Raw genomic sequence first — 12,056 nt, 5'->3', positions numbered from 1 at the left:
CTACTGTGAAAAAGTGTTGACTCACCGCTCATTTCCTTGTATTTTATGTCGAAGGAGCCAGACTTGTAATTTATTAAAGCGGTCTTGAGCAATCGTTCTCCAGGCTATCCAAAGACCTTCCAGAGCTTTTCTTTGGACATTGGCTGCTTTTTCACTCACTTTCAGTCCAGTCCCTGTACCTGACCTTTTCAGAGGAATGTTTGTTTATGAAACCACTCAATGGTGACCTATGAATAATTTAAGCATTATAAAAAAAACAAAAAAAACTAACTTAGGGATGAACCAGTCTGTCTCCACAGACACCATGTTCAGCATGGAGACAGTGTGTCTCTGAAAATTTTGAGGAAACTGGAGCTGAACATTGAGGCGGTGTGGGATCACACTGACAGGGAATGGAACAAAAGGCAGCCAACGTCCGAGAAAGAGCTTTGCTCAAAATGCTCGTTGGAGTGGACGACGCCACAAACTTCCTGGTAAAATCCAAGCAAAAAAATAAAGACAACAAATTTGACTTTCATAAATTCAAAAACTTTATTTAAAAAAAAAAAAAATTAAAACTTTATGCCTGCTTCTCCTCAATAGGCAAAAAGAAAAGCTTTCTGAGCATGTGCAAGTTTCATCACTCTAGCTTGTTTCTGATTGGAGGATTCTGCAACTGCCTCAACTCCCCATACTGTAACACAGAGTCAGCAGAAAACAAAAAAAAACTCAACACAAACAGTTGATTGATAAAAACACTTTCATTAACAATATAATCCAGATACTGGAGAGAGCCTTTATGCTTCACGAGCAACAGATCAACATATATACATTCATGTGAGGAGGGATGGGGCTCAACTTTGATTAATTGCACAAACTACTTTCACCACACAGAAAGATGGCAAAGACGACTCAACATGAGTCATTTCTCAAAAACAAAAACAACCCTCAAAGTGGACGATGACTTCATACCACAACAGCATTTTAAAAGCAGTGCATAATGTGTTATAATCCTTCCATTTGCATTGGAAAAAAACCTGTGTAAAGAAGATTTCGTATCAGGACACAGGACAGTTTGACATTCTGGGAAATCTGATTGTTTTCATGGAGAATTAGATGAGCAGACTGACATCACGTCATACACCAAATGTAATCTCCGCACCAACAAGCAAAGGAAATCATTTCCCCAAAATGTCAGACTATTCCTTTTAGTCTTTTTATTAAATGACAAATTGCAAATAATAAGACAGCAAAGTGTGCGGTTATAAAACACATACCTAAGAATGAGGTTTATATTGAACACTGATTGTTTAACACCATCGAAAATGGGTTTTGCTTCATGATGCTAAAAACTGAGAGAGAGAGAAAAAAAAAAAAGTCTTCCTTCTTTGTTTGATTGCTTCACAGAGGAGCCTCATTTAGATTAAAGAGGAAGAAGAGAGGGGATGCTTAAAAAAAAAGAAAAAAAAAAGAAAAAAAAAAGCAGACCGGGCTTCACTACACAGCAGCAGCTTCTAACTTTTAAAGAGTTCTAATGGAACCGTGGTAGCTGCACTGAACAGTAAATCTACATTCAAATCGTTAGCTACAGTACGCCTTCTTACACAGAAACTCCAGATAAGAACGGTAAAAATCAGATCGAAACATAGCCCAGAGAGTTGCCCTTTCTCTTGTAGCACACAGCAGGAGAAAAATCCACCTCAGAGCATGAAGAAGGCAGCACACATGACTCACTGTGACTTCAATAGTCTAATACCTGCTCGGTTCTTCCAAGGGCGCAATCACACGTCACGCCGACTGTGCTAGGGAACTGGGATGTTAAAGATCAGCCGATCTGACTGCAGCTTCTCTGGGTAATGCCGACAAATGTTCAAGGCAGCTGTGCGTGCCTGGTTCGTCGCTCTAGGTCTGATAATCTCAGTGTTGAAATGAAAACGTGCCCGTGAGTTTGATGAGAGTGAACTGGTGTCGGCATTCCCTGTTCTCAGAGGATGAATGCAGCGTTACGGCCCAATTACAAAACAAACGTACTTACTGCAAAAATCTTAAAATGTCTTAAAAATCCGGACAGACAATCCCACAGGTTTTAAACACCCCTACTCGTGAGAGAAAACCAACCTTGACTTATCTGACTTTAATTACCCCAATTATATGAGAACAGGCCTGTTGCATTCTTGCAGAGAGCTAGATAAATAGATTTATACTCTCATAACTCTCAGGTTAGCAAAATAGCTTAGCAAAAAAAAAAAAAAAAAAAAAAAAGGAAAAGATGGAAACAGAGTGGATCTGTCCAAAGGTAACAACACTTTCCTGTCGGCACCTCAACACTGAAATCTACAGTCTGATCATGCCTGATCAAATGAAGGTAAAAAAGGAAATAAGCTACATATAAAAATAAGGAAACAACCTCCAACAGTTTCCATATAAGCAGAGTCATTGCTGACACACTGGGCTCTGCGCTGAGATATCCTACAATGACCACCACGCAGAGGATAAAGCCCGCTGATTTAGTTAAAAACACCAACACAATGCAAGACGTGTGGCTTTTGCTCCACTGCTCCTGCTGCAGTTTCATGTTTTGCTTTTAGACCCAATTTACGGGGTCAGAGTTCAAGTGTCAAATAATAAAACGGCGCTCCTTCCTAAAAAAAAAAAAAAAGTCAGTCTACTAGCCCGACCGCTGCCGAGAGGCAAACACAAATCTCCAACTGTCTCAAGTCATTCTTCGGAGTCAGGAGCGGTGGGACTCAGCAGCATAATCGGCAGATATTTATGGTTTCTACTCCATCAGTCCGTCCCTTCCTCCGTCTTTGTCTCTAGATGGGTGTTAAAGTCGCCAGGGGCCGGGGCACCAAGGAGTGTCTGGGTACAGCAGACAATGGACAGACCTGAATCTGAGAGAGACGGGGAAATGAGTGTCACAATGCCTGGAAGCTGCCAACTAGGGATTTCAAAATAAGGCCGTGAATACAATCAGTCGTACACACACACACACACACACACACACACACACACACACACACACACACACACACACACACACACACACACACAGAACAAAGCCAGGAAACTTGTAGTAGTAAAACATGAACAAGAAGTGCTTACATAAAGCACAACTGTAGTACACATGCATTAAAACTAAATTAGAAAGCAGCTGTGAGACTATGATGAATATGTTTTTTTTTTAAATGAAAAAATACAAAATAATGCAGGCTCTACTGATTTTCTATTCCCCTCCTTTACTCGCCAACGACTCACAGCAAGCTTATCTCATTACCTCCCACCATCTAGGCACGGCGCCATCAGTGCCTACTAACGAAGTATATAAATAAATGGAATTACCTCAATTCAATACATAACAATATAATTACTGGCAAAGAACCAAGGGAGGGGAAAAAGAAGGGAAGGGAAGGGGAGCAAAAAAAAAAAAAAAAATCTCCTTAATGTCAGGAAGCGTGCTCTCCAGCCTTTTGTTTTGCTTTGCTTGGATGTGATGTATTTTGGTCCTTGAACTGTAAATATTCAAAGTGAAGGTGACCTTTTGTGTTAGACGGAGCCTCAGTTTAATACTTTGTCTTTTTTGGAAAGCATTACTGCCAGTCTGACTATTTTTTATATGAGTTTTAATCGACCAATCAATTAATTAGTTATTGAAGCCACAAATCCTAGGTTCAATATTACATAAGGAAACTAAATAAGTGAACAGTGTCATGTGTTGGCATGAACAGAAAATGTACCTGGTGGGATCTTCTTCTATAGAAAATGGGCCTTTCACATTTACAGTGTTCCTGCTGTTGTCCGCTGTGCCGTAGCTGAGAGTGACCTGATGGGAGGACGACAAAAGCGAGGTTTGTTAGTTTCTGTCTGTGAAAATTTAGTCAAAAACTATCCAATTTGGTGAAACAAAGGAAGAGCTCCTCAAATTCTGGCACAGAATTGGAGCGCTCCCTTTAAAATTGTGGGGCAGGGTGCTGGGTCTTTGTGCAAGATGTCTCCTCATCTGCCCTTCTAGTTTATTTGGAGTTGCCATGAGTCATTCTGTGTGTACCTGGTTGTGTATGTCTGACACCAGTCCCAGATTCTCCAGGTGGGAGTGAAACAGCCCTGAGCGGATGAGGCTCGCGCCGAGCAGCGCCTCCACGATGTAACCCACCGTGCAGTCGTCGGGGAGGCGGATGTGCTCAGCTGTGGTCATGAACGTGCCATCGCTAGACCGAGAAAGAAACAGAATTGGAGGGAGAGAAGATGAGAGCTGTGGTTGAAGCAGTGCCAAAAAAGCAGCTTCTAATTCATCTTAAGTGAGGGCGTACCTTGCCCAGGGTTTCATCTTAAGGGAGAGGCCACGGCTCAGGCAGAACCCCGCTCCTCCAGTGGCGAACCAGAAACGCACCTGCTTCTACACACAAACACACACACACGCACAGCATGAGTCAATCATCCCGTTCCTCTTTTATTTTATTTTCCCTCCACTTTTAGTTGTACAGCTTCCACAATCTTTTGCAAAAGTAACAGAAGAATTTCCTAATGGGGATTATCACTCTTAGGACCAGTGTGGTCATTAATTGTGTTCCAGCTTCCTTTTTTTAATTCTACAGTAATTTTGCATTCATTTCATCGTAATCCTTATTCAGCTTTCACTGGGCCTCATTTCATCCAGTGTCTGAAACAAGCTGCAGCAGCTGCCTTCCTTCTCACTTTAAACCAACTTTCTTCTTATTGGCTATCCCCTCTGTGACATCATACAGAGCCAAGAGTAGAAAAAAAAAAAACAACAACAACAAAGTGAGAAACAGTATTTAGAGCAGGAAGAAGCCTGAGATTTTGGCTCATATGGATTATTTGCACATATGAAAATTTTACTATATTTAACATGACCATTGAGCCTTGTAGCAGTAAATGCAGAAAAGCACAATAGATCTGTGCTCAGTATAACCAAAAACTAAGAGCAAGACATTTAAAAAAAATAAAAAATCATCCTAAATTACCATTTCATCAGTGCTCAGCCTCTCTGTGGCCTCTATCGGCCGTTCGAGGCTGGGTCGTCCGATGTAAACGTCCTGTGTGTGGCTGTACTGAGACAGGAGTTTCAGGAGGGAGCCCGTGTTCAGGTAGTTATCGTCGTCAACGTGACAGAACCACCTGCGACACATCAGTGCTGTGGGTTAGTAAACCGCCCTCTCTGTGTGGTGTATGGTGCGGTGTGGGTTGCGTCTTACTTCTTTCCAGAGCTGATAAAAGCGTCGTACTCCAGAGCCATTTTACAGGACAGGGCCTGACGACTGTGTGCCTGCGAGCAGTTGGTGTTGATCAGGTGAGCGCCTGATGATCAATAAGAAGCAGAAATCAATGATCAAGGCACCCTTGACTTAATAATTTGTTTAAGCATAGGATTTCACTATATCCTGACTGCTTGAAAACACCCTCATAAAATATCCTAATTACGCAATTTAGCACCGAGTCACACAATGAGAAGAATAACTGATTGAAGGTTGAACAATTCCGTGAGTAACAAGAGGAAAAGCCTGTTGATTAAACTGAAGTGACTTCCTGCACTTTGTGGAAACATTATTGCCCAGTCAGCAGCCTGGTTCCTGATTTCCTGCCTCGCACACTGTAGATAACATTGCAGCGACTCAGCAAAACTCCTGTGTGTGTGTGTGTGTGTGTGTGTGTGTGTGTGTGTGTGTGTGTGTGTGTGGCTCACCCATTCTTTTCCTCAGCTTCTCATCCTCTCCATCAGTGAACACGTATGTCTATGGAAAACAAAACACCAGTCACATCATTCCAGCGATCTTTGCTGAGCAGCAGGGAAAGAAAAACAGCATCACGCGGGTGATGACTGCGTTATCCCGATCGCACTTGTGATTTCAGGTGAGACTCATCCTGTTTCCACAAAGCAGCAGTAAGCTGTGCTGATGCTGTGCTGACTGAGCGCCAGGCCAAAGGTAAGCCTCCTGTCTGTCAGCAGCACAGCAGCTGGCTTCGACACCCCCCTCACGCTGTGCGTGTCTGTGTGAGTGTTAATGTGATGAGTGACAAGGTTGAGGGTCACTGTGCACTCAGGAAGCTGCGTAGACCTCATAACACTCCACAGGAAGTAAAAAAACAAAAAAACAACACGTGTACACACCAGTCGCTAAATAGTCTGTTGTTGTGGGTCGGTGTTCCGGGACAGTGTGTTTGAAATGAGACAATAGCAGGTAGAGCATGCTCACTGTTGGGGGTCATTCGGAGCCTGTTTAGTCTCAGTGCTGTTGTGTCTTCACGAGTGTTTCCTTGTTGTTCTTGTCTGTTAAGATAATCCTTTATGACTTTGTTCTTTATGCTGGAGCGAGGCAGTAGACATTTAACATTTAAAGTCCCTAAAACCCGTGTACAGTGCAGGAGAGGAAAATAAATAAATAAAAGATTCTACAGCATTTCATCAATAAGGACAAAGAGCTGCAGCTACATGAGATCAGTTAATTGCTGGTGGTGCTGCGTGTGTCCTTGAATTCTAGAAAACCTCTCTACAAAGATGCCAGCAAGTTTCCTGTCCTGCCAACGGACAGATCAATACTTGATGTGATGCTGAAGTCCAGACGTGGCAGCGGGGTAGATGCTCAAAATCTGCTGCAACCTTCAGACACAAACTGCCTGCAGAGGACTTGACAAAAAATTAAATAAATAAAACCATCATAGTGACTTGTGTCACCTACAAAAATCGCATATACTGTACATTTTCTCCATTTGATGACATGAATGGTTAAGCACTTGAGCCTCACAGAGTCTTTGCTTCCATTAAAATCCCTTGCTGTGGAGTGCAGGGGTGACACTGCGAAACCAAAGATCAGAGGGATCTCTTCCACTCTGCAGCCCCCCTGCCATGCAGCATGAATTTATCAATAAATCTTTGCTTTAAGTACTACGTGATCAGATCACTGCCTGTGGTCTAGAGAGAGAGAACAAGAGACTGGGATGAGAAAAAAAAAAGAGAGAGAGAGAGAGAGAGAGTCCAGCCAGCTGTGAGTTTTTGTCAGTCTTTTTTTTTTTTCCCCCCACTCTGAGCCTCTTAAGCCCCCAGAGAAGAGTCAGCTTCTGCATCAGAACGCCTGCATGAGAGCGTGTGTCTGTGTCATACCAGTGCATGCCTGAGCCTCTCTGAGAAGGCAGCAGGGGGGAGGAGGTGGAGGGAGGGTGGAAGAGAAAATGTGTTTTTTTTTTTTTGTGTGTGTGTGTGTGTGTGTGGGGGGGGGGGGGGGGGGGTACCAGGGGTTGAGCAGCAACAGCCAGTAAGACAAGAGAAAGTGAAGTGTGTGTGTGTGTGTGTGTGTGTGTGTCTGTGTGTGTGTGTGTGTGCATGCGCGTGTTTTTCCTTGTGATCAGACACATTTGTAACTTCCCGTGAGAAATCCTTTGAGTTCCCAGGGCATGTGTATTTGTGACGGTATCTATTTGTGTGTGTGTGTGTGTGTGTGTGTGTGTGTGTGTGTGTGTGTGTGTGTGTGTTGCTGTTTCTATTACTCAGCAGTCTTACAGTATAGAGGTGTGTCTGGGAAACAGGTAGGGTAACAACCGTGAGAGCTGATGCAGGAATGCGTCTCTCACACACACAGATTCTCTTCCACATAAACTGTATTTACATGTCAACAGTCTGGGTGTAGCTTAAATGAGTTACCCCGCCACCCCAAACACGGAGGTTTAACTGGAAATCAGAATGACCGCTGCACGATCCGCAGTCACGTCTGCCTTTGATTACGAGCTTTGAAGCTACTGAGATCACTTAACCGCTGCCTCATGTGTTTTATAGCAACAGATTCATCCTTGACTCACTCACCACCGCGCCTCAGACCAAAAAGCTGTCTGCTCATCCCGTTTGATCTTAGATATTTATCTGCCAGCCTCTCCCTCAAAACTCCAGCAGTCCTCATCACAGGACTCCTGTGATTAGCCAGGTCATTAATGACTAATCTGAGAGAAATGTATTCATTATTTTGTAGGTTTTTTTTTTAAGCACAAGGGGGGAAAATCTGAATACTGATTATTTCAAAACATGCAAATTAGTTACTATGCAGAGTATTTGAATTAAAAAAAAAAAACTTAGTACAAGAGAAAAACAGTTTGCTTGGGGTCAAAATTACGTTGTAAGCACTAAATGTACGCAGTCAGGTTGATAATCAGTAAAACAACAAATATCACGACCAGCTCTTTAATGTCAGTGTCGCAGAAACAAAGAAAGCTTAAACACTCAGATCATTTTGAACTTCCTCTCTTTACTCACAAACCAAGACGCATCCCATTAGGACTGACTGATCAGCGCGGTCTCTCCTCCTCTTGTCTCCTACTTGTATTGTGTCAACACATTAGCGGCAGTGTGATCGGCCTGTTAGTCCTCTGATCTCCATCTCATAATTACAAAAGCACCCATCTCCGTTTTACGGTTCCCTGCCCACGAGCATCAAAGCGCCGCTGAGCCCCGGCCACACAAAGGCTTTGGGTCTAAACTGAAATAGCAGCAGTCAGTGAAGGAAACATTTAGGATCCAGCTTCCCTAATTGTGAATTTAGTGAGCGCAGGCTTGACATGAAAAGGTGCTAGAAACATTTCCTGTATCCTAACAAGTACAGTTAAATAAATCTACAGATATCGGTGTATTTCTAGGCTCCATCATGTGAAGATCTCCTACCAGAAGGCCCCTTTCTGAGTAACAGGTGGACTATCAAGCTCACCTGTGGCATGTTCCTGGAGATCCAGGTGTCCAGCAGAAGCTCCAGTCTCTGCTGGTGATACCTCCCGGTGGTTTTCACCGCTATGAACAGGTCAGCCGGGGAGAGATGCTCCAGCGGTCCGGGGGGAGCGCTGCTTCGCGGGGGTCCCCCTACTTCTCGCCTCTCCCGGGTCAGTTTCTTGAAATAAGTCGAGAAAACTTTTCCGCTCGTCCCCGCAGCTGGAAGCTCCTCCGGGACTCTGCAGCTCGGGTGTCCGGCAATGACGACCAGCATCCCGGTCACCAGCAGAAAGGTGACCGCGGCGGCAGCAGCGCGAGGTCCCGAAAAGCCGAGGAGGCCTTTAGATGCACAGACAGGTTTCCACATCGTGACTGTGTGGATGCTTTTGATAGGAAGTTTCTAACAAAGTTTGTCTTTTCGCTCCTAATTACAGCATCTCCACTATGCTGCACGAATCACACCCGCCCGGCGTGTCTCCTTCTGTGAATGACCTCCCACTGAGTGACTTGCAGCTGTGTTTAACACAGAAGTTATCTACCAGTGGGCGGGACGGTTTAAGTCCGGTCTGCAGCCAGTGGCAGATTTGAGCGTTTATTGTGGGCGGAGATCCAGCAAAGAAGCAGAGAAAGTCCGCTGCTGAATACACTTTAAAGGGACAGTTCACCCCAAACGCCAATATACACATCTTTCCATTGGCCTGTATGTGCGTAAAGGGGTGAACTGTCCCTTTAAAAGACAAACTTTCTTAAGTTCCCTCGAAATCTTTTGGGACTTTGTCTTGACTAAAGATGCAACCAGTGTGATCAGCTGCAGGAGAAAAACAACAACTTGTGTCTTGTTTGGAAGATCTGCATCTGTAATGGTTGTTGCAACTTTATTCAGGCATTTCCTCTAATCTGGCATCTGTCTCACTTTCAAAGGCCAAGTCTTCATTAATCTGACCAATGTTGAATTAGAATCAGTACCTGGAAAAAAAACAAAAAAAAAAAGCATCCGGCTGTCTAAGGGGACAAAATCAATGATGCTCGACCTCCCCGGTGATGCTTGGGAGGAAATATGACAGGTGTTTCAAATGCAAAGTAATACACGTGATAAATCAGCACAGCCGCTTCAGTTGCTGGACACGAAAGCGGCGGTTTTTCCTCTCTGGAGAGTGTATTGAATTCCTCTCTGTGGAAGCCTGGTGGGTCATTCTCCAAGAGGACAGATGTTGAAAAAGACCATGACAGAGGAGCGTGTGTAGTGCTGCCAACTCCACACACACACACACACACATACTCACACACAAGCAGAAGGCAAGACGTGCCAAGCGGACAGGTTGCCAGATCCACGAACCATCTGAGGAATGTTTCCCCTCTAATAACATGCAGTTTGTTTGTGCTGATGCCTCAGGCAAATCTGTGTAATATTACATTTTTGAAAGTACAGAAGTCTCTTTCAGACACTGCATACTGTCTGTGCACACTGTAGATAATATTTTTCCTGTAGCTGCAGCTGTATGACATGTACTTAATGATTTGATTGAATTTGAGCAGTTACCACGGAGAAAAAGAAGTTACAGTAGTAAGACAACTTCCACGGTCCAAGGAACTTCTAAACATTTTTCCAAATGGAAGTAATTTCAATAAAATAAATCACTGTAGGCTCCCAGTGCAGTATTAGAAGTAGTAGGGGGGAAAAAAGCAGCTAAAGAGTCCGCCTTTCCCCACAGGAGAAAGGAAACGGAGCTAAAAGAGAATAAATATTAATCTTAAGTTAAAGATGAGCGTATCTTGCGTTTATAGCTTGCTGTTGAAGTGCTATAACGAAAAAAGAAAATGCAAGTTCAAGCACACAGATATGGCTTATCAAACATTTCAGAGGTCAAAAATGGTTTTCCTCGGAAAGTTCACTCATGATCTCCAACGTTGCTAATTTGTGACATATCTCAGAATGAAGTATGAAGGTGCTGTCGCATGCAATCAGCCGTTTGCATCCTGTGGCTTAATACCATTATCATAAACGTCATGTCAGCAGGAAATCCTTTAGCTGATTAGCAGCTAATTTCTACAATTCACATTGTGCAACATGAAAGATTCATGTTCAAGCTTCTCACCATTGAAACCCTGCATCCAACGTGATCACATAGTTAGTGGCACAGCACTTTTTTTGTTGCAAGGAAACCATTTTTGAGTTGAAGTGACATTAGATGGCAACATTTTGTGTGTGTGTGTGTGTGTGTGTGTGTGTGTCTGTGTGTGTGTGTGTGTGTGTATTCTTTCTGTGCTTCCCTGTGTGTGGTGTCAAGTCTGTGTTTCTGTTTCCTCGTTTTCACACTTCCTGTTTTATTTTGTCAGTCTCCTGTTCTGTGTGCGTTGTGTTTAGTCTTGGTTTCTTAGTCTCATTAGTGTCATTCTGTCCACCTGTTCTCAGATGTTTCCACTCTCCTCTCATTACCTCCTGTGTATATATTATCTGTGTCTTGCTCAGTTCTTTGCTGTGTTGTTGTCTTTGTTTCCTGCCAGCTGTGTGTGTATTCCTCCTGAGTTTTCCTTTTGATTGCCAAGGGTTTTTTTTTTTTTTTTGTATTGTGGAGATTTTGCCTTGATTTTGTGATTTTGTGGGGGTTTTCTCATTATAAGAAGATTCAGCATTAAAGCTGCATTTTGAGTTAAAGTTTGCTTCATGCATCCACACAGCCGTACTCTGACAGGGTGTCGTAGGTGCCTTCATCTTAAGCACTTAAGACTATATCTGCTGTTATTTTGAAAGCTTTGAAATTTCAATTTATTATTTGTCACAGTAACAGTGTTTCTGTTGCTGAACTGATACCTTGTTTGCATCTGCTGTAACTGTTGCTTTCAGCCACGTCAGTGACACAGCTTAGGAGACTGGCAACAATTTGTTCTCTCTACCACTTAGAGCCAGACTGAAATATCCCAAAAAAAAAAAAAAGTACCAGATGGAGTGATCTATAAATCAGATTATTCAATTATACTTTCCACATCGCTGTCTGCAATGATTGGCTCGGGTCCAGGTGATGCACACTTCATCATCGGGCAGTGAGCGTGAGGGTCTGTGCATGCCTGCTTGTTTTTTTTGTGATTGCATTCGCTCGTCTCCAGCTCTCCGTGTCCACAACAGAGTGTAATCAAGGCTTTAAGTAAACCCCGTTCTTTTACTCTAATGCCGGGTCAGCATTTAGAATATGAAATATCTTGACAAACATATTTGGTTTGCAATAAATTCTGGTTTTAAAAAATGTCCTCCTTATCCTGAACAGTAATAACCACTCAACATAATTCTTAGTTGGTCCAATAACTGCAAAATTACATGAAATTTAAATAGGGCTCAGCTGTACTTTGTGTTGACTATAACCAGTGCTGCACT

General features: G+C 43.1%; 1 protein-coding gene across 1 annotated transcript; it reads right to left on the bottom strand.

Moving 5' to 3' along the window:
• Positions 1–2,402: 2,402 nt before the first annotated feature.
• LOC115785673 (beta-1,3-N-acetylglucosaminyltransferase lunatic fringe-like) lies at positions 2,403–9,053 on the bottom strand. Its single transcript, XM_030737462.1, has 8 exons — positions 8,688–9,053; positions 5,684–5,732; positions 5,196–5,298; positions 4,965–5,118; positions 4,290–4,375; positions 4,028–4,187; positions 3,717–3,802; positions 2,403–2,873 (listed from the first exon to the last, which is right to left on the bottom strand). Exons 1-8 carry the CDS (start codon positions 9,051–9,053, stop codon positions 2,807–2,809), a joined length of 1,071 nt encoding a protein of 356 aa, XP_030593322.1. The 3' UTR covers positions 2,403–2,806.
• Between the last annotated feature and the right edge of the window lie 3,003 nt (positions 9,054–12,056).

The sequence above is a fragment of the Archocentrus centrarchus genome, chromosome 1, assembly GCF_007364275.1.
Source record: "Archocentrus centrarchus isolate MPI-CPG fArcCen1 chromosome 1, fArcCen1, whole genome shotgun sequence".
Classification (NCBI taxonomy): Eukaryota; Metazoa; Chordata; class Actinopteri; order Cichliformes; family Cichlidae; genus Archocentrus; species Archocentrus centrarchus.
This window is presented reverse-complemented; position numbering and strand designations above follow the sequence as displayed.